This window comes from Haemorhous mexicanus, chromosome 11, assembly GCF_027477595.1.
Source record: "Haemorhous mexicanus isolate bHaeMex1 chromosome 11, bHaeMex1.pri, whole genome shotgun sequence".
Taxonomy (NCBI): domain Eukaryota; kingdom Metazoa; phylum Chordata; class Aves; order Passeriformes; family Fringillidae; genus Haemorhous; species Haemorhous mexicanus.
Window position 1 is genome coordinate 12,012,401 of NC_082351.1, and position 21,433 is coordinate 12,033,833.

The 21,433-nt window shown below is 39.9% G+C and overlaps 2 protein-coding genes across 2 annotated transcripts in view; one reads left to right on the forward strand and one right to left on the reverse strand.

The window, feature by feature from the left end:
* The window catches only part of DNAH12 (dynein axonemal heavy chain 12), a 56,406-nt gene extending 45,901 nt beyond the window's left edge, over positions 1–10,505 (reverse strand). The window contains exons 1-13 of the mRNA XM_059856423.1: positions 10,342–10,505; positions 10,030–10,120; positions 9,735–9,758; positions 8,610–8,799; positions 7,277–7,355; positions 6,666–6,824; positions 5,791–5,986; positions 5,156–5,344; positions 4,177–4,327; positions 3,976–4,067; positions 3,549–3,727; positions 2,150–2,285; positions 1,253–1,378 (exon numbers count right to left, since the gene is read on the reverse strand). Coding sequence (XP_059712406.1) covers positions 1,253–1,378; positions 2,150–2,285; positions 3,549–3,727; positions 3,976–4,067; positions 4,177–4,327; positions 5,156–5,344; positions 5,791–5,986; positions 6,666–6,824; positions 7,277–7,355; positions 8,610–8,799; positions 9,735–9,758; positions 10,030–10,120; positions 10,342–10,505 — 1,776 coding nt within the window. The remainder of the gene's footprint in view (positions 1–1,252; positions 1,379–2,149; positions 2,286–3,548; positions 3,728–3,975; positions 4,068–4,176; positions 4,328–5,155; positions 5,345–5,790; positions 5,987–6,665; positions 6,825–7,276; positions 7,356–8,609; positions 8,800–9,734; positions 9,759–10,029; positions 10,121–10,341) is intronic.
* A 1,605-nt stretch (positions 10,506–12,110) lies between these two features.
* Positions 12,111–16,788, forward strand: PDE12 (phosphodiesterase 12). Its single transcript, XM_059856425.1, has 3 exons — positions 12,111–13,387; positions 14,414–14,492; positions 15,179–16,788. Exons 1-3 carry the CDS (start codon positions 12,149–12,151, stop codon positions 15,619–15,621), a joined length of 1,761 nt encoding a protein of 586 aa, XP_059712408.1. The 5' UTR covers positions 12,111–12,148; the 3' UTR covers positions 15,622–16,788.
* Positions 16,789–21,433: the final 4,645 nt, after the last annotated feature.

Genomic DNA, 21,433 nt, shown 5'->3' on the forward strand with positions numbered 1-21,433 from the left:
AAGCACTGGGTCTGCACACTAAAGGCTTTGTTTTAGGGTACCAAACAAAAAATCAACAAAGAGTGAGGAGATTTCCTAAGACAAGTACACCTACTGCCATGCAAAATTTGTGAAGCAGACAAACAGAGTTTCACCAAAGGAGGAACCACTCTTTTCATTTTGCACTAGAATAAGAACAGACTCATATTTGAAAGCATACAATGCAAATATACAGACTCATGAAAACTTGATGTGAAACTTTTCTTGTCCTTAACCTTTAGCACAACACCAGTCACTTGACAGCCAGCTACAGGGTCCCACTGCTGAGGGATTCTCACTAAGTAGTAAGATTCACTCTGTACTACCATTTTCATTAAAAGGAGCTAGAACAAGCATCATGGATTCTCTGTGTCCATAGAAGGAGAAAATTAATTTTACTGATTTTTTGGGGGGGATTAAAAGAATAATTTGCTTGCATGGCGATAACATGCAAACCAAGAATTTTATAGACATAGCAGTCTCCCAAGATGGGTATCTTTTCAGTCAGAGGCATAATTACTACCCTTGGACATATGCCTTAGTATCCAAACAAAACTTATTAAAGGAGAAATCCTTACTTGTAAAATTTAAAAGATACTGATTTTTAAAAATGTTAATTATTAATTTTTAAAATATTTTAGAATAAATTATTAAATCTATGCTAAATTACTACAGAGAGGCAAGAGAATAATAAAAGGCTTGATTTACTGTGTCATAGACAGAGACAAAGCATACTAAGCAAGATGAATACAGGTGGTGAATGAAAAGTAATCTACTGTCACACAGAGAAAATGAGATGCTGCATATTTTCTATTAATTATTGCTAGAAGACATTGTTCCCCCTGTTCTTTTTTTGACAGAACAAAATACCATTTTAACTAAATGACTTCCTGTTCAGACACTCAGTCTTATTAAGGGCCTGACAGTTGCATTTTCAGTTACATTTCAAGTACAGTGTAGTGAATTTTCATCTACCTATGTCTTGCCTAGTACTGACCACAAGCATATTAGGATAATCAGATTTGCTGAAGCTTTTAGTTACAGTGACAGTCTTAAAATTTAGCCACAAAAAGCCCACTTTTGTTACAAAAATCTGGAAATATGTTATTCATGCATGTCTAAATTAGTATGGTCCATGGTATGTGTGTATTTACATTTAGCCTTCTGAGGAAATAAAGCAAAGTGAGAAGTCTAACAAGCCAAAATATACCATAAACTAAGAAAATGCTCTTACAGTATCATGCTCTTTAAAAATGCGGGTAATCTTCTTTGGCCAAAATATGGCTGTTTTATTTAGTTCAAGGTCTTCAGGAGTAAATGGATAAACATCTATCAAGTAACTCATTTGCCGACAGCACTCCTACAAAGAGAGATTTGACAAAACTTTAGGTATCATAGATCTGTTTAATATATAGGGCATGATAATATTATCTACAAGGATAAAATAAAAATCTACATTTCATGAACTTTTCAGAATTCAGAGCTCCTTCAGCCAATTGAATATTAACATTCAAAATATATGTGTAACAATTTTCAAATCCCTGCCCTGATCATGAGCTTGTTTCTCTAAATATGACTCCTGTGTTCTGTAAATCTATATGCAGCAATTCTAATGTTATTAAGAATATGCAAAATATAATTTCTGCAGGTATAAACATATTTATAGACCTATTACCATCAGAAAATCTGACATATATTCACACACACATTCACAAACTACTCCTAATGTAACATCACCTATATTCTCTCAAAGAGTAAATTCTTCCTCATGTGTTCAAAGTTTGTTGACTGTTTTTACACATAAAATGTTCTTTATTCTGTCTATTACATTTTCACAAATAGATTTTTAAGCAGTCCAGAAGTAAGTCTCCAAGTACAAAACATAAACTGAGTGATTTATTAGAAGCTGCGTTTCCTCACAGACTTGCAGACTTCCTCACAGAACACATGGGAATGGGAACAAGAAGCAAATGCATATGACAAAGAGTAAGCTGGACTTGCCACTTCTGTCTGAAGTAACACTGAGTTTATTCACACAGGCAGAAAAAAGTCTGCCCTCTGGAATGAATTCTTTATTTGTATAGGTCAGCATGTCTAATAAAAGATCAAGCATAAAAGGATAGTCTTTTACCTTACTCCTTCGCACCAGATCCTGAAAATCTACGGTTTTGACTTTCTTCATGTGTTCCATTATTTCTACCATTTCTTCTGTTGATTCAGGAACTTTTGATGCACATTCCTGAATGGCTTCACATTCGCTGCATATCCTACAGGTTTATTTTACATGAAATTCCAACATTTTAATATGGTTGACTGGTTTCAAGCTCAGCTTTAATGCAACTAAAAATTCAAATCACATTTTAAAGGATTCTCCCCTCACAAATTCCATTATTTATGAAACTAGAATATGACCAAGTCAGTCTAGACAAATACTGGTTTCTGACTTGCAATAATTGTTTTGTTTGGATTTTGGGGTATTCTGAAATAAATGCTTAGTAACCTGTTGTTACTAAAAGAACTTCGGCAAACTATCATTAGTGTACACACAAACACTTCCCTAGTAAATATTGTATCACTTTGGCAATGTGGAATCACTATAAAACTTGGCCATAATTGTTCATTTTAACTAAAAAATGTAGTAAGAGTTTCCCCATGACTTAATCCATACCTGCAAATTAACCTCCTGTTTAACTAAATTGATATCCTGTAAGTTCAGCCGTATAGAAGATAAATGAGAGGTGTTGGATTTAATTTTTCTGAGTTTTAATAAGGCTTTTAATACTGTCCTTCACAGAATCCTTCTAGAAAAGATGTCCAAGTGTGGGATGAGTGTGTTCATGGTGTGCTGGGTGAAGAACTGGTGAAGTGCAGAGCTCAAAGGGTTGTAGCAAATGGCTGGCAACTGTTACCAGCAGTGTTCCTCAGGATTCACTTCTGGGCCAGTTCTGTTCAATGTATTTATCACTGATTTTGATGCAAGAGTTGGATGCACTGACTTTGATGCAAGAGTTGGATGCACTCATCATACAACCAGGAGGTGCTGCTGACTCCCTTGAAGGATGGGACACTTTGCAGAACTAAACATTTGACTGTGATTAAGGGGATGGAAGGCAATGAGTTGAAATGCCAGATTCTGGACCCAGGATGGAGTAACACCCAGCACAAATACAGATGGGGAGGAATGGCTTGAGAGCAGCCCTGCTGAGGTACCTATCAGGTAATAAGAGAGTCTAACTTTGACAGTGCAGTTAATACTATAATTAACACACATAAATCCAGAACAGTAATAAAGTTCTTGGATCTCTGATCTTTTAGCTCCTCCATTATCCAAGCCAGTACTAATATGTTCTCCTACCTTCTTTTGAGACTAACACAGCAGAAAAAGTACAACAGCCTGTGCAAACTGAATTAGATCATTAGTTAGCCAAGAACCTTCAGTAAACAAAATCTGGTATATCTGCATTTCTTCTACGTGTTTCTGCTACGCATTTAACACATAGAGCATTCACAAGCAGAAAAATTCTACTTACCTTTCATTTTCCTCTCTGTAATCTGCAAATATTTTGTCCATTAGCATTTTTGCGAAGTTATTTGCACAATTAGCCAAACCTTGCTTTAAATCCTCACAATTCAAACAGATCATAGGGAAATAAATCACCTCTGGCAAACTCATGATTTCCTTCTTGAGGGTGAAAAATTCATCTATGAACTTCAGAAAAACATCAGACTTTACACTTCAGAGCTGTTGTTTAAATACTTGGCTACATGAATAAGTATTAGACACTGAAGAAAAGAAGTAATGCTTTCTTCTATTTACCACAAATTTTAGGGAAAAAATCAGTTACATTGTAGGTAGTCTATATATTTTTAGCTAAGCACCTGTTACCCTCTGTTACTTTTTCATTATTGCTGTATGTATAGTAAAAATTATTTATGAAGTATAGAATTAAAACTTACAGTAGTGTATTCATCAAAACTGGGTTGCTCTGCTATAAATCTGTTTATCCGTTCCTCTGCAGTTCCATCTACAAGCCAGCCATAACTTTCAACTGCAATTCAATTACAACATATTTATATTACTAAAATGCATATGCCATACAGCAAGCTACTTATTACAAAGAAGTGACACAGCAATTTACACACTCTTCTATCACTTACCATAGCCTTTAAAATGTTGCTTTGGGCCTTGTAAGTTGTCTCTGATAGATTCTCCCAGAGTGGATTTGGCCCATTGTACGATGTGAGCAGGAAGCTCAGCATCCAGAGTTTCAGTGCCCCCCATTAGCCAAGCACGTACCGTCTGCAAGTTCTAAGAGCAGTGCAAGTGTTGATTATTTAAATATTAAAAAGCAGCACAAGGATATATATACTTTAAAAGTAAGTTGCAATCTGCAGAAGACATGATCACAAAAGTATGAGACCCTAACCATGACCAAGTTCACATGCTTTATACACATGTAGAATGACTTTTCCTGAAGCAGAGTTGAACATGAAATATGTAAAGGAAAACAAAAAATTATCCAACTTGGCATAAAATGAAATTATTTAATATATGCAAATACAGAAAACCACCCCAAAACACTTCTCTGAAAGTACCAACACATGTGACTAGTGATCAATACTCAGTTCATATCGAAAGCCCCCAGAAAGACTCTCTTCCCTAGAACCATAGACAGGTTCCCAAGACATCAATCTTTTGATGTTGTATATAATAGTTTTTAGAGATTTGAGTATTTTCTTTTTCTTAGAAAGAAAAGCAATATCAACTCTAATTTTCCTTGTGTTTCTCTGGAGATCTTAAATTTAATGAAAATTTATTGTAAATCAGCACACATATAATAGAGATGTTATTATTATAATTGCAGACCCAAAGAGCAGACTAAAACAGTCAATAGCAGGTGAACCAAGTTTTTATAAACAGGGAATTACAAAATTACTTCAGAGCCTGGAGTGCCACTGGGCACCAAGATTCATTATGAGACCTGTAGAATCATTGTGGAAAATAAATAAAAGTTGCATTCTGATCCCATTGCCAGGGTAGTCAGACTCCTAAATCACAAGTATTTTCACATACTGAACAATTATATTATTAAATAGAATTTAACAATTACATAATTAAATAAAAATTAAAGCACACCTGGAGAGTCTGTCCTATACAATCTACCACAAACAGAATTGCTTCTTCTAAGTCTTGTAAGCTTGGATAAAACTCCATTCTATTTTCATCAAAATTCAAGTCCATCTTAAATATAGGCAGACGTCTTTTGTCTTCAGGATCAAAAAGTTTCACAAAAACTTCTGTTGTTCTTTGCAGTAACTCTTTCAGCTAGGTAATAAAATAGATCACCTATTAGTTGACATAAAAAGGGCGCAACCCATTACCCACTCATCCACTAAGCCAGTATTTCCATTCATTTTAGCACTTCTGGCCTGATTTATGGATAACTGAAGCAGTGTGAATTTTTCTAATAATTCTAATTAGAAATCAATTATATTACTTTTCTAATAATTCTAATTAGAAATCAGTTCTATTTTTTCTAGTGGTTACTAGTCCCAACCCTTAAATCATGAAAAATAATGAACAAGTAAACAATTCAGTAAAGTCCACGCACCTATTTTTGCTACAAAAATAAGTCTGTTACTAATACATGTATGTAGAAACTAAATATCTTGAAAGCATTTTCCTTTGATTAGACTATTGTTCCATTGTTTTTCTGCAAAGCAAGTAATGTTTTAATCCCACTAAGTTTATCATGGGGGAAAGATATTTACCTGATTAGACATAAGCACAGCCACACAGTTAAAAAAAGTCTCAAGCTGATCCACCCTTACACCATCCAAGGCTTCTGGCTGAGAAAAGAGACCAAGAACTCTTTGGTACCACGTAGTCATTATCTTGTCTTCTGCTTTAGAACAGCTTAGGGATGCATCAGTTTTTAAAGATTTACAGTCAACTGGTCCTTTCAATCTAGAAAAGAAAGTTACAGACAACTTTATAAACAAAATTTAAACAAACCAAACATGGAGTAAGGTAACAATACAAACTTTTGTATTACAAACCTAGTTTTTCTCTAGCAGGAAGCACAGGGGGAACTTAGACATTGCTTCAGTAGACTAAAAGGAAACAAAAACCCTGCCTCAAACTCCAGGATTTGCATAACAATTGCCAGAAAAAATAATGAGGAAAAATATTTTGAAAATTATCTTTTTGAAAACTATGCAAATTTAAAGTTCCAAGATTAAACAGAAAATTCAACTTCTGAAAACCAGCAAGAAGTCTGATCTTCAAGGTCAGCATAGAATTCTCTACAGATGATAATACTACTAGAAGTTGATTCTTCAAATACTATTTTAAACAGATTTCTATGGAAATTAAGCATTAAGAATAAGTGAATAATGGGGAGAACTTTACAAAATTAAAGGCAAAAAACAAATCAAAATGTCTGATATTACCAACAACTTGAACAACAATAAAATACGTAACAGAGAGAAAAAAGCCACACGTCATAACACAGAGTAACTTAATCACAGTACATTAAAATGGTGCATCAAAGCAATTTTCTACCATAAACAATAGAACTGAACAAGCTCGTCTTTGGTAGCTTCAAAACCTATATGGGTCAATAATTTACCAGAACAGACTTTACCTGGAACTAGAGAAATCCACTATAAGAAAGTTAAAGAATGCTGTATAAGCAAAATCCAGTAGTGTTCTCATTGTGGGGTGAAGAATATGTAAGGTGGAATTAATTTGGTTTTTTGCTTTGATATAACTGTTTTGCCACGTACTAGAAAAATCCATGCCTCTAAAAAAGAAAAAGCATTAAAAAGTAACCAAAACAAATGAACAAACAAAAATTAAGAGCTCAAGCACTACTTGAATAGAGTACTCATACATAAAAGATAGTATTCAAAAGATTATTCTCTAGTGTGAATAGTTAATGAATGCCACACACATGTCCTTCCATGCAGTGGAAGTCGTACAGATAGTCTGATAAAACATGCTTATCCTCCATGGTATTTTCAGATGCTGCTCTACATAACTATAATAAAACACTGTCAGTGCTAAAACTTTGTAGAGCATTCAGAGAAGAGATGTTCAAATGCAAGATCCTCTAAAGAGATTTAAAAATGTCCCAGTAAGGAGCTCCAGAATTAATCTTGTACCATAACTCTGTCCACACAGCTCAACGAGAATGTCCCTCATATAACTCAGTGTGTTTTGCCAGTGAGTTATTTGCTAACTTAATCCACTCACAGAGGTAATGAAGGCAAAGGTGCCTCCTCTTCCAACTTATCAAGTTCTTTTAGATCTGGTTTAACAAGAGCTCTTCTCACTAAAAAAAAATACACAAACATTAGAAGAAAATTAGGCCATATTCAATAGTCACTGTACTTCCTTGAACCAAACACATCATAGAATGAAAAAGTAATGTGATGAAACACGTTCTCCCAAAGGTAACTGAAAATCAACAGCTCCTGCTGAATTTTTATACAGATTTGGGCCCCTTAATTCCAGTTCTGGCTCAAATTCCTGAAGGTTTTCAGATGGGTTTGTGCTTAAATAATTGAATACTTCTGCAGTTTCTTTGCTGAGGGGATGGTCAGTGACAGCAACAGGCTCCCCAGGGAGGTGGTCATGGCACCAGTCCTGCCAGAGCGCAAGAAGCACCTGGACAGTGGTCTCAGTTGTTTGGTTTAGTTTTAGAGAGCCCTGCAAGGAGCTGGACTCTAATCCTTATGGACCCCTTCCAATTTGATATAGTCTATATATTCTATATTCTATGATTGCAAGAATTTATGGCAACTTTGTTCCATAATTACAATGAGGTACTATAATTATGATTCTGATAACATTACAAAGAAGTTAGTCCAAGGTTAAATTGTTTATTTTTTAATCTACTTTTTAAAAAGATAAGCCATTCACTAAAATATTAACAAAAGTGGGCCAAATTTCAGATTCCAGTTACTACAAATGTAAATAAATTAATACATGATTTCAAGGAAAAACACTTCCAAAACTCCTTTTTAAAAGCTTATAAAATTGAAGTGAGTTGTATGAGTGATATCTGAAAACAGTAATTATCTTTGCAGATTTTTATTGTGAGCTTCCTCCTGCAACAAAAGCACCATCAGAAAACTCATGAATGCATTTGTGAATAAACAGCTTTAAAAAGCTGTGGTTCCTAAAGAGGTAGAAAGAATTACTAGTACATTAAAAGTTTCTCCTTTCTTTAACAGTAAATAGCACTACATTCTTGCTTCAAATTAACTAAATGGGTTAAAGACACAATGAAATAACTTAATCAGCAATCAACCTGACATGAGGTCTGCAGCTGTCTTTGTCTTTGCTTGAACTGTACTTTCAGCTGGTTAACTTTTTACTGGTTCAAATAAAATAAGCAAGTTTTGCCTTAAACATTATGGCCAACACATTTGATACAGCAGGAAAAGCTAAATTAGTAGTTAATTACAAAGATCCTACCTGGCTGAAAGAACAAACCAGAAAAATTGTTTTAAGCACGAAATTATGGAGTTTATAATATATATACTAACATTAATATAAGTGCTGAATAATCTGTGGTACTTACACACACATCTTTGCATGCTTTTCTCATAATCCCTTACTATCTCCTTTAAAAGGTCTTCAGTGAGCAGCTCTCTATCTCTGCCCTCCATAAGTGACTGTGGCACCATGGCAAGCATGGACCTCAGCCACTGCTGCTGGATGGGAACCATTGGATTACTCTGCACACAATTCTTCAAAAAGAAGTAGTCTGCCTGGAAGGACAAGATTTTCAGAGGTCTAATAACTACCTACGCATGTATTTTTGTGTTAGGCTAGGCAAAAGTCTCTTTATATTCATAATTTCTTTATTTCAAAATTTCTTAGTTTCCTTAAGGGCAGTGTATTTAATCTAATCTTTTTAGCATTCACTGACTAATACCCTAAAAACTGCTTTGTGGTTGGTAACATGGTCTCTCTGTCTTCATGTTTAAATATAAAATATTGTACTTGTCAGTATGGCATTTTCCTTGGTCCCCTGCTGAAGTTTATGGCTAACAGTAAAATAGTTCAAGGTTAAGGTTATTGTTGTTTGGACAAACATGTATCTGGCAAAAAGTATGGACAAACATCCTCCATAAGGGGAGTGGGTCTTGGCCAAAGAAAGAGGTATTTCTGCTTTTGACAGTTTTTGTATAAAATCTCTACACAATGAGTTTGCCTAACAACAGCTAGGCAAAACCAGTGTTACTTTAGGCTACTTAATATAAATATATCAATACTAATTTGAGTTTCAACTGGCTCTCAGAGATGAAGTCTTACTTTAAAAGCTATACACAAATTTGAAGTTTAGTGCATGTTCTTCAAATTAAGGGAATGATGTCAAAATCTACTTTTTGTACAGGCTAAGATACAATCCATGACCTCAACTGAAAAAAATCCTGAAGCCTGTTAGGTTTTTTTTCCTAAATAATGATCTTTAACTAAGGTTAAATTAATTTTTGATAGATGCTCTTCCTAAGACAGAAAAATACTTTCCCTCTACAGGACCACAAGACAAGATTCCTATTTTGCTCCTATTCCATTTTCCCCCACCAAGACTACTTCTTCTTGTTTAATAACAATAATTCTGCATTACATACTCAACTTCTCTAATAGGGGCCTTTCACTCTTCTACGCCAAAAAAAGCAAATGAAAGAATTTAACTCACCCTTAGCTGTCTTTCATTGTCCATCTGTATAAAAAGAAATGGAAAATTATTATATATGAAGAACATACAAACAATAATACTGGAAATATAAAAAAATAGCAAATATTATTCCTAAACAAAGACTTTATTCTACAGATATACAGGCATATATTTCAATTGGATTACCTGAGTAAATACATTTATTAATTACTGAGGAGCAAAACAAGTACCTTGAAGTAAATTCTAAGAAGGAAAATAAATGTCCCAATAACAAAGAACTAAACAGAAAACACTTAATAAAGAAATACTTTCTCACAGTGGAACGCAGTTGTGTGATAGGAGGTGCAGCATCTCTCTCCTCTCTTTCTTCCATGTTAATGTAATAGACTTCAAGAGCTCGATCAATTCTAAAGTAAATCACAGCATCAGAAGTGCAAAAACTACAAATTGTAGAAAAACTACAAAGAATACAATGAAAATAACGCTAGCACTTTAATCCTATTTTTTTCATCTTGATCACTAAATCTCACTATAATTATAAGAAACAAACATGTTATTTGTCAAATATCAAATATGTAATGTCTCTTTCACTTGAATTTCAACATGTCTTGAATTACATGAAACTCACAGTAACTGATTAATGATCTTTTGCTCCTCCTTGCCTCTGTGGTATGCCAACAGTTTCTTCTGTGATGGGGAGTCTTCAGATATGACTGGTGGAGATAAAGCAGGGGGACGAAACAAGGTTCTCAAAGTCCGTTTACTGGAAGTTGCTTCATCTGAGGGCTCCATCTAAAACCATAACAAAACCAAAATTCTAGAACACAATCCTGTCCATGCATCTATTAAGTTGAATGTACGCAAAGTATAAAAGGAGATCACCTCAGGGAACTCCACAGTTTAGGTATGACAGTTATTTCAAAGCAAGAGAACATCAGTTTATATAATAAAATGGCAAAGTTCAAGGTTAAAAGTGTACATACAGAGCCTGTCATAAGAAGGGAAAAAAAAAAACAAAAGGAAGGAAGAAAGGAAGAAAGGAATAACCCAAACAAATTTGTGTTCTGCGACTGGGCTAAGATTCAACTAAAAGATCATTCTTGTATGGCGGCTTAATCGCCTGATTGGGGCGATTCCAAAGACTGGCGGTCGGGTTCCCCTGGAAACACGACGCACAAACTCACCACTGCATTTCAACAGCTTCCCACAGGGGAGCAGAAAGCCAAAGCTACTTCCTAAATCAGTGGTATGTCCTAAAAAGGCACCAAACCGGGGATGGTGGATGCACCAAAGGACACAAAGGACTCAACTACGGCCGGCCGGGACATCGCCTTTTCCCGGCGCTCCCTCAGCCCCGCCGCTCTCACCTCTCCCGGCGCCGCGCCCCCGCTCGGCACAACTGCGCCGTTACCCCGGAGCCGAGGGCGGGGCCCGGCCCCTGAGGGCTGCTCGGGGCTCTCCCCGGCCGAGATCAGTGCCTCTCGTGATGACAGGAAAGAAAAAAAGAAAAAAGAAAAAAAGAAAAAAGAAAAAGAAACCTGGAAAAACCTTACCGTCCCGGTCTTCCACAGGGCTGAGACAATCCGAGCGAGTCAGAAAGTCCCTCTGCTTGCACCAAGCAGATCACGGCAAAAATGCTTGAGAAATTAGAAATATAATACCCTCATGCATCAGGTGGCTGTTGCTAAGCTTTTCCTTTTTGTATAACTATAAATGGAAATTTTAAGGAACTCTACAGATTTGCTACCCACCTACCCACACTTGGCAAAAGAGGCTTTAAAATCCTAATTTTGTGTCGGTGTGGGCAGAGCCTCACGCGCAGAGGCTGAGGGAGCAGCGGGAGTGGGGAGGGGGATGAATTTTATGTCTGTTTTCCAAAGTCCTCGACACCTTCCTGGCGTGGTTCTCACTGCCTGGGACTGTTCAGCGTGAGGTCAACCCAGGAATGAAATATTTTCTCACGAACAGAACACAAACCCAAACTCTTGACGTTAAAGGATTTATCCACAGGCAATTAGCATCGGGGCGTTATGAGGGAGACCCGCCCACGCCTCGAATATCTGTTGGCCAGGAAGCTGCGCTGAGTAGAGGGGGTTTCGCTGGTGAGGGAACAGAACCCGCTGGTTCTCCGGTCGGCCAGACTCACGCCGTGCCGGCGCGTTAACGGCGGGGCGCGGGCGGCGGGCACGGGAACGAGAGCACGGCCCGGAGCTAGAGCAAGAGGCACCGGCAGGGGGCGCTGCCTCACGGCCAGCGGCGCGAGCCCGGCCCCTTGCCGCCTTCCGCGCGGCCACGCCCCTTGTCGCGCGCGGCGACGGCAGCGGCAGCCCCGCCCCGCCCGTTGCTCCGCCCCCGTCGCGCGCGGTGACGGCTCAGCCCCGCCCCGCCCGGCGGTTCCGGCCGCGCCCCGCGGAAGCCGCAGCGGCGCCGGGTCCATGTGGCGTCGGCTCCGCTCCGCCCTCCGGAGCCTCCGCGGCTCCCTCGCCGCACCCCCGCACGGCGGTGGCGGCCGCCCGCCCGTCGCCATGGAGCGCGCCGTGGTGCGCTGCGTGCCGTCCGAGCCCAAGCTGAGCCTGCGGTTCGTGCTGCCCGACGGCAGTGCTCGGCACATGCAGCGCGACCAGGAGGAGCCGCTGGGGCGGGCACTGGCGCGCATCGCCACCAACGCCGCTAAGGGCCACGGCAAGGCGGGCAAGAAGAGCAAGAAGGCGCGGGCAGAGGACAGCGCGGAGGGCGAGGCGGCGGTGCCGGCAGTGCGGCTGTTCTCCCGCGACGGTGCGGCCGTGGCGGAGGAGGTGCCGAACGCGGCTGCCTGGCAGGACGGCGCCGTGCTGCACATCGGGGACGCGCGATACCGCGTGGAGCGCAACCCGCCCGCGCTCACCGAGCTCCGCCTGCCGCGCTCGCTCCTCGCCGGCTTCCCCGTGTGCCCCAAGGTGAGCGCCGAGTTCGCCGCGCCGCAGCACTGCCTGTTCCGCTGGTTCCGCGAGCAGCGCCCCGCGGGCGGCGGGGAAGCGGCTGGGGAGGCCTGGGTGGAGACGGCGGCGGCCGAGCGCGTGTTCACGCCGTCGAACGCGCTGGTGGGACTGCGGCTGAAGCTGCGCTGCACGCCCGGGGACGGGGAGCAGCGCTACGGCCCGGCCCTCGAGGTGGAAAGCAGCGGCCCCGTGGAGGCCGGGCCCGGTGCCTGCACCTTCGACGCCCGGCACCTCTACACCAAGAAGGTTTGCGGCCACGGCTCCGTCCGCGCCGTCTCCTACAACATCCTGGCCGACACCTACGCGCAGACGGAGTTCTCCCGCACCGTGCTCTACCCCTACTGCGCTCCCTACGCCCTGGAGATCGACTACCGCCAGAACCTGCTCAAGAAGGAGCTGGCGGGCTACAGCGCCGACCTCATCTGCTTGCAAGAGGTGGATAAATCTGTCTTCGTAGACAGCTTGGCCCCGGCGCTAGATGCTTTTGGACTGGAGGGGCTGTTCAGGATTAAGGAGAAGCAGCACGAAGGCCTGGCCACTTTCTATCGCAGGGACAAGTTCAGCCTCCTCAGCCAGCACGACATCACTTTCAGCGAAGCCCTGCTCTCAGAGCCCCTGCACAAGGAGCTGTGTGAGCAGCTGGCCAAGTACCCCCTGGTGCAGGAGAAGGTGCTGCAGAGGTCCTCTGTGCTGCAGGTACCAGCTTTGACATGCTTCTTCTCTTTCCCTTCTTTTTTCTCCCTTTCTCCTCCTCCCGCTGTCTCCAGGTGCAGCAGGGCCAGCGTTGATGAGCCTCAAGCAGCAGAAGGGAGGTGAGGGAGTAAGAGTTTGAAACATGGAACTTTGTTCTCTGTGAACTGGGGTAATGGATAGAGGAGAAGATCAGCTTAGGAACAAAAACAAAACATTGAGATCTTACTGAACTGCATATATGGAATTACCAAAATTTGGTAAAATAAGGCAATATTATTTTGCTTTAAAATGAAAACAGCTGTTGAGATTCTGGGCCAGGTAGTGATTCCTGGCTGGTGGTATTGGCAGCCAGTGTTTCATACTCACTCTTATTTGTCAGAATATATTTTATAAAACTTAGATCTTATAAATGAATTTTAAGTTAGTTGGGTATGCTTTATAATGTCTCTTTAACAAGTGACTGGAGGGAGACAAATAAGGTTGGACAGGTGTGTGAGCTTCCTGATGCCAGAGGATCTGCCCACTGAGCTGTTGTGCAGGTACACAAGATAGAAGGCTGTGTCAGGAACTGCAGAAACACCAGTAAAAGTTTCCTGCTCATGGACTGAGTAGGACTAATGGGATTTCTTTGATAACTGAAATCACCTCCAAATTTTTGTTCAGTTTAACAATTATGGAATTCTATATTTGCTTGCTAAAAATGGAGACTTAGCTCCAGCTCTGTTGCAGAGAGTGAATACAAAAGTATTTCAGAATGGTACAGCTTGAACTACATCTTACGAAAAAATATGGCCAAACCAGACACAGTCAAAAGAATGTTTGTTAAATAATGTAGCAGTAATATTTTGGCTGATACCCAGACCTTACGCAGAAGATTATTGAAAAGTACAGCTCCTAAATTGAGTTTATTGGTTATAAGCATCAGATTCTTTGAACTGGATTGCCACAGAGGCATAAGCTGAGTAGTGCATTTTAAACTATATAACCTCTCTATTTAAGACTTAACAAAGACTGTTTTCTCTCTCAAAGGTTTCGGTTCTTCAGTCTACAAATGATCCTTCCAGGAAGCTTTGTGTAGCAAATACACACCTATACTGGCACCCCAAAGGTAATTTTGGCACATTCCTGCATGTAGGATAACTGGGTTTGGAAAGGTTTTTGCTCTTCCTTGGGAGAATAGATTTCCCACCATTCTTTTGCAGCTGTAGCCTTTTCTTCTGGAACTGAGGGCTTCCTGCTTACTTCTTATCTAGATGAAATCAAGCCAGACTCCTAGGTCTGTTTATATATATATTTTTTTAGTGTGCCTAGGAGTCAATAGAATCCAGCTGAAAGCAAGGCAAGTCACATTGCATACAATTCACCCAAAAAGCAGCCCATAAAATAGAGAGAACTTTGTGTGCTTATGGTTTCCCAGACCTGTTGAACGTGGAGCCTCTCCCAGAGTACTGCCAGGAGGGGCAACCAGATTGGGCTCCAGAAGCTGTTAAGAGAGATTCTTCTCAGTTAGTTTTCTTTTGGTTCTGTGCATTTTTGGGAATATTATTAGGATGGTTGCCATGAAATGGAAAACTGCTGTATATGGGTGTTAAAGCTTCAGAGTTCTTGCATGGGTGAGTTTAAGTTGAAATTGTCTGTTACTCAAAAGCTTTCATAGTCACAAACTTTAAAGGCTTCTTAATTCATGAAAACTATTCTAAAATTCAGGATTGCTGTTTCAGAGCTATATATGCTTAAATGAGCAACTCAGTGCTGTTCTGCCCTATTTGAAATAATACTTTTTTATGTCCTTAGGTGGGAACATCCGTCTGATCCAGATTGCTGTAGCCATGTCTCACATCAAGCACGTAGCCTGTGACTTGTATCCCAGGATCCCAGTCATATTCTGTGGAGATTTTAATAGCACACCCTCCTCAGGAGCTTACAGTTTTATCAGCAGTGGTGGCATTGCTGAAGATCATGAAGACTGGGTCTCAAATGGGGAGGAAGAAAGGTGCAGTATGACTCTAAGCCATCCTTTCAAACTGCTAAGTGCTTGTGGAGAACCTGCTTATACAAACTATGTTGGTGGGTTTCATGGATGTCTGGACTACATTTTCATTGACAGAAACGCTCTAGAGGTGGAACAAGTTATTCCATTGCCAAGTCATGAAGAAATAACAACCCACCAGGCTTTGCCAAGTGTTTCACATCCCTCTGATCATATTGCACTAATATGTGACTTGAAGTGGAAATAGAGTAGCTCTGGCATGGTGCTTTTGGAGGTTTTTAAACAAGAAATTTAATTTAAAGTACTGCTGGGCAACTGAGGTTAGACCCTGACTTGTATGCTACTAAAAGGAAAGCCAAAATGATTAATGAAGAGTTCATGTGTTTAATGGCTCTACTGAGTATTGTCACACTGTTCAGAATATTTGCATGACAATTTCCCCCTTTTTTATATGCTAATGGGAAAAAATACATTGAAGACAGGGTTTTGAAAATTGGATTATCATATGCCTTTTTAATGGTATTTTTAAAGAATTAAGAATTATTTTGTTTAAAATAAAAAAGGAATTTAATCTGATTTGTAAGACAGTCTGCAAATTGAACCCTGTTTAATTCACAAACAAACACAGAACCCAAACCCAAATGGATTTAGTTGACTCCACTTTGATTAATATAATGGTAATTTAAGTTCATAAATTGTCTTGATCACTTACCATTACTATGGCACAACTTCTAGTAAGTTGCAAGAACGATGTACCTACCAACTTCTGAAATTATGTTATTATCAGTGAGTAGACCTTGTCAAAAATCAACCATGTTAAATTCAAGGCTATAATTGATTTGGAAGCAGTTTGTCTGCCCACATAACATGGGTAATGAGGATAATGTTAACACCTTGTGAAACTGGATTACATGAAGAAACAGTATCTACATTGAACATATGCTCCTTCTGGTTTGAGTCATCAGCAATAAACGATACTGGAGTTTAGGACAACCAGCTTTGGATGCTTGTTCCCTGGGAGGGAGATTTTTATCAGTATCATCTGTTTTCAGGTGGGGAGAGGTACAGAACAGTGTGGTGCATAAGTTATCTGTGCCTACATCTTTACAAAGAAACACAAGTGAATTGCAAACCCTTATCACAATGGTTGTATTTTGTTTCTCTCTTGCATACAAAGACAGCCTGACTTTCTAGTGTTTTTACATGCATATTTTCTTTATAAATAGCCTAGTTTGCCCTGTTTTGTAGGATGCAGGGAAGTGTATTTTATCCATACCTTCACGGAATGTGTTGGAGTGGGTTCAGTCATTTAACAAGGTTCTTGCCCTGCATCATTCATCCATGGGAAACAAAAAGCATTTGGAAACAATTCACTAGATCTTCCTCTTTCACCTAATAAAACTCCCTTTATCAATTGCCTGTCACTGTTTTCAGTTTGGGGTTTTTTTTCTAGTTACTGGTATCTTTCATGGCAAAACAAGTCTGCCTGGGTTGATAAAAGCTGTACTCTCTGCTTGCACACCTGCTCACCTCCCCTGCATTCTGGTGCTCTGTAGCTGGGATTCACTCAACTGTTTAAACACTACTCAAACCAGGAAGTCACTTTCAGGTGAGATATTTCTAAGGGTTTTGGTGCCATCTCTTGCCACAGTAATTGCTAAGCTGTGGGTGGTGGTGTGCAGAAGCTTTTAAATAATCTGCTCTTGTCTGTTATTTCCAATACAATTACTACGGTGTTTTGCTGCTGTAGTGTCTGCATCATGTCATCTAACATGATGCTGGTAGCTGCTGTAGCAAAGCCCTCTAGGCAGGTTTACCTTCAGAGAGCATACCAGGCTAAAAAGATACAGGCCCATAAACCTCCGGAGGTGTCTCAAACAGCATGATGTGAGAAGACCAATCTCATGAACTGTCCAGTGTTTCATTACCACCTCTGCTCATAGATAAAGGGAAATGGACAAATTCCAGTACTCTCAGTCTGTAGAAGCCTATGTTGCTAAAGAGCTCATGTAAACGTCCTTTAAAGCAGATTCTTTTCAGCAACATAGGCAGTTAACCTTCCCTCTTATCCCACTCTCTTACCTGATCTGCTCTATCACCTGTGAATTGTCTCCTTGTTCCTGCTCATGCCACACCAAACTAAAACAGGGATGTGATCCTGTTAAAAATACAGGGCTTTTAGTTCTCTTGCTTGTACTATCATTTTAGTGGATCTTTATGTCCTGAACTTAGTTACCTTAAAGCCATTTGTGCCCAAAGAACTGATACAGGCTTGGAGGTGGATGGAAAGAGGTGATGAAAGCTTAAAGCAAGACTTTAACCTGCTCCAGCAGATCCACCCTAAAACATAACACAAGACCTCTACAAAATGGTGCTCATATATTCCAACAGCTTTGCCAGGCTGTATGTAAACCCTCAGATTCCTGGTTTTGTCAAGTCAGCACTTTAGCTAAGCCAATGGTAGCTAAAGCACCTTTGGATACAAAAGGGAAGCAAAATGGAATGTGGCAATAAAACTGGCACATGGATGTTAGATCACTGCACTAGTGATGGGCTCTCCCTGAAAAATTGGACCCTAAATAATTTAGGTGAATCTTTGATCAGTTTTTTTAATAAGTCTAATTAAAAAATAATGTGTAAATCAGTATTGCATGAGTTGATGTCTGTACTCTCCTAGACCTCAAAATTCATTAAAAAAGTATTGCTGATTCATAACTTCAAGATACACATGTGAGGAGAAAATCTTGCAAACAGAATGAAAGCTGTAAACTCCCTATCTGGGCAAATAAATTTTACTAATTCAACAAATGAGGGAACACTTATACCTGAAGATGTAACATTTGCAAGCATATGGCATCGTAAAGGGCAGAAAAATTAATTGGAAGATCTGTTCAAGAAAAAAATCCAGTATCAACACCAGGGAAAACACTGAAAGTGACTGCATTACAGTTGAGTTTGAAATACAGAGGCCTACAAATTACCAGCTCTGAAAAAAAATGAGAGGAAAAAAACCAAACTGCACTGAGTAATGCAGGTTGTGGGCTGGCAGAAGAAATATTTTAGTCAGAACAGTAAGATTGCAATTGTGAAGTTTGGAAGTGAGATTGTATTATTTTCATGGGCTAATTGAGCTCCCCTTGTAACTCAAAAGATCATTCTTGTCCTCATTTTTAATTACCATTCCATTACAACTGGGTTACTTTGTCTCTTCCAAGCCCAAAACATTAAACATCTGTAACTTGTCTCTGGAACCAGAAGATGGAGCTGCTCAGAGAACAGACTTGCCTGGTGCTCTGCCTCCCTTCCGAGAAACAGCAGCTCCCTCCTGCTTGCTATGCTGGCACTTGGGCTGCTGCTTCTGCCTCCCTGCAGACCAGGGAGAGGGAGTTCAAAAGGAAGCTGGAATCTGCAAGCAAGTGGTGAGGACAAACACAGCACTGGAACAGGCCCCTTGCTCATGGTAGATAATCCTTTACTATGTTTAGGAGAAATTCAGCCCTGTGAGCTGATGCTGGGGAATCTCCAGACCCAGTGTCCTCCAGTTAGGAAACTGCAGCAGCAGAGGCTGACTGCCAAAAGCAGCAAGGTGTCAGGAACCTGGGGCACATCAAGAATGAGACTGCAGCACTAGGGTCTAGATTAGGAAAGGCACAGCTCAAAAAACCTGAGTTTTTTGGGGTAAAAGAACCCTTAGGTATACCTTTGGCCCAGAGCCCCCGTGCTCCCAAGCTGTATTTACATCTGTGTAAGGTAACAGATGGTGCTTCCTACTGCACTCATGTTGATTTTTAACTCCCATTTTGGCTCTCCCTACACCTCTGGACCTTGCCCAGCAATTAATTCTTCCTCTGTAAATCACATCCAGAACCCACATTTGTACACGTCCCATTCAACTTGTCTCCATTTTATTTCATAAACCTAAACTCACCTGTACTTGTTCCTCATCCAGCAATTGGAAAGCTTCTTGCCCTTCACAACAAAAAACTGGGTAGGATTTTCTTGCATCTTTGTAAATGTGGGTGGGATTTTTTTGTTTTTGTTACTCTACATTCCCAGACCACCTGCTAAGGAAAAAGGAAAATCTATTTGCCTTCTACTTGAATTTCTCATCTCTGATTCATTAAACTTAAAGAGAGACAGTGCTGCCTTCCTGCCTGGCTGTCGTCTCAGGAGGGAGAAGTTTCTTCTTTCACAGTAGCTCCTGCTGTGTACAAACTCATCACTCACAAGAATAATACAGAACTAAGGGCACTCTAAACACTGACCTTCTGAAGGCAGCAGACTTGGCTCATTTTTAGGCTCTGGGTATTGTGAAATGTTTACCTGTGTATTTGATACATACAAAATCAACCAAGTTCTGCCAGATCCTTCAGACTGGTCTGGCAACTTAAAACTCCTATTATTCTTTCCCCTGACCATATCTGTTCCAGACAAAGAGGTCTCTTATCCTCCTGGGACAGTACTTGAATTCTCACACATTTCTTACATCACTGCTATTTTTGAAAGATATAATTCAAGCATTAAGTAAAGCACCTATATGTATCAGGATAAAGCAAGCAAGGATACCAAATATGATTGAGAGAAGAATGAAGAAAAGGGAGGAGAAAAATGGTATGAAAAAAACAAAGGGAAAAATACCCAGTGTGCTAAGGCATCAGAGCTTTCAATATGTCAAATTAATTGTGAGGATCTTTATGTTTCAAATATGTTTCTCATATTCTTGGCATAGAAAGAAAATTGTTTCAAGTCTTCCAACTCCTACCCAGTAAGAGGAAAGGCCTTAAACATTTCTGTTTTGGCAGCTCAGCTTTATTCACAAATCCAATGGCAGCATATGAAATGTAGCTCCTTAAGTCCCCATTCTTGACAAGGGTGGGAAAGACATACTGGACAAGGTGATGTCTAAAGTTTCATCCTATTGCACTCAAACTGCCTTTGTCCAGACCTTTAGAGAAGGATTTCTTAAGCTAACAAGGGACTAATAACTGGGCTCTGAATTTTCTTTACTGGCAAACCCAAAACCAATGTTTTACACAACCTGGGCTATTCTTGTAAGCAATTAAAAAAAATGAAGATAATGCATGTGCTTAATATTCGAGAAATAAATTGTGTCACCATGGTCAAATAAAAGAAAACCCACTCTTTCTTCAGTATTTTGTTCTCTATAGTTAAGCTGGCCATCTGACACACTGAAATAAAGCTTCCTATACACAAATATTACTTGACTAACTCCCCAGTGCAGCAGAACTTACCCATCTGCTTAAATATAGAAGGTAATGTATACAAAGAGACATTTCAGCTACTGGAACTCAGGATTTCCTGTACTACAGTGAATGAGGAACACATTTCTAGCAGTCTCATGCCTGTTTAAGATTTTGAACTTCAGGGACAGCAGTTCCATTCAGGTACTTGACTTCTGATAGGGAAATGACAAACCATATTAGTATCCAAACTCTTAACAGACATGAGAAAATTGGGTGTTCATGGGAATTTCATCTTCCTCTGAAGAACAGGGCTGTACTGTATGTTGTTGCTGATGTAGAACATTGTTTTACTGCATTTCAGTGCAAGCTGTAGCCTTAACCCTCACACAGACTCCATCACACTTAAAATGAGGTCCAAGATCTTCATTACTTTCTGACTTGAAAAAATTATTCATTTTATAGCAGAATTTCACCTACTGATACAAAAATCCAAACATGATGACTCAGAAATATGAACTTTGTATACACATGTTGCAACTGAAAAGCATAGTGGCTCAACAGAGCTCACCTAAACCTGAACGCTTACTCATTCAAATAATTAAATCTCTACCAAGCAGAATGTTTCCTTCATGGTAATAGGCCTAATTTAAGTATCTATTATTTAATTTAAAGACTACTTTCAACTGTGTAACAAGCATTGTTTATTTTAACCTACTGGAACTACAAAAACCAGCTTGTATTAGAGACAAGCTGTCTCTTCTGAACAAGGTGTACCATTTAAGGTTTAATTCAAAGAACTGCATTGCTAGAAATGTGCACATCAGCAGCTACTGATCAAATGCATGGGTATATCAG

Excerpts from the sequence above, each read along its gene's own strand:
- PDE12 (XM_059856425.1), top strand. The coding sequence starts at position 12,149 with ATGTGGCGTCGGCTCCGCTCCGCCCTCCGGAGCCTCCGCGGCTCCCTC. Across the intron at positions 13,388-14,413 it reads AGAGGTCCTCTGTGCTGCAG|GTTTCGGTTCTTCAGTCTAC; the intron begins GTACCAGCTTTG and ends TCTCTCTCAAAG. Across the intron at positions 14,493-15,178 it reads CCTATACTGGCACCCCAAAG|GTGGGAACATCCGTCTGATC; the intron begins GTAATTTTGGCA and ends TTATGTCCTTAG.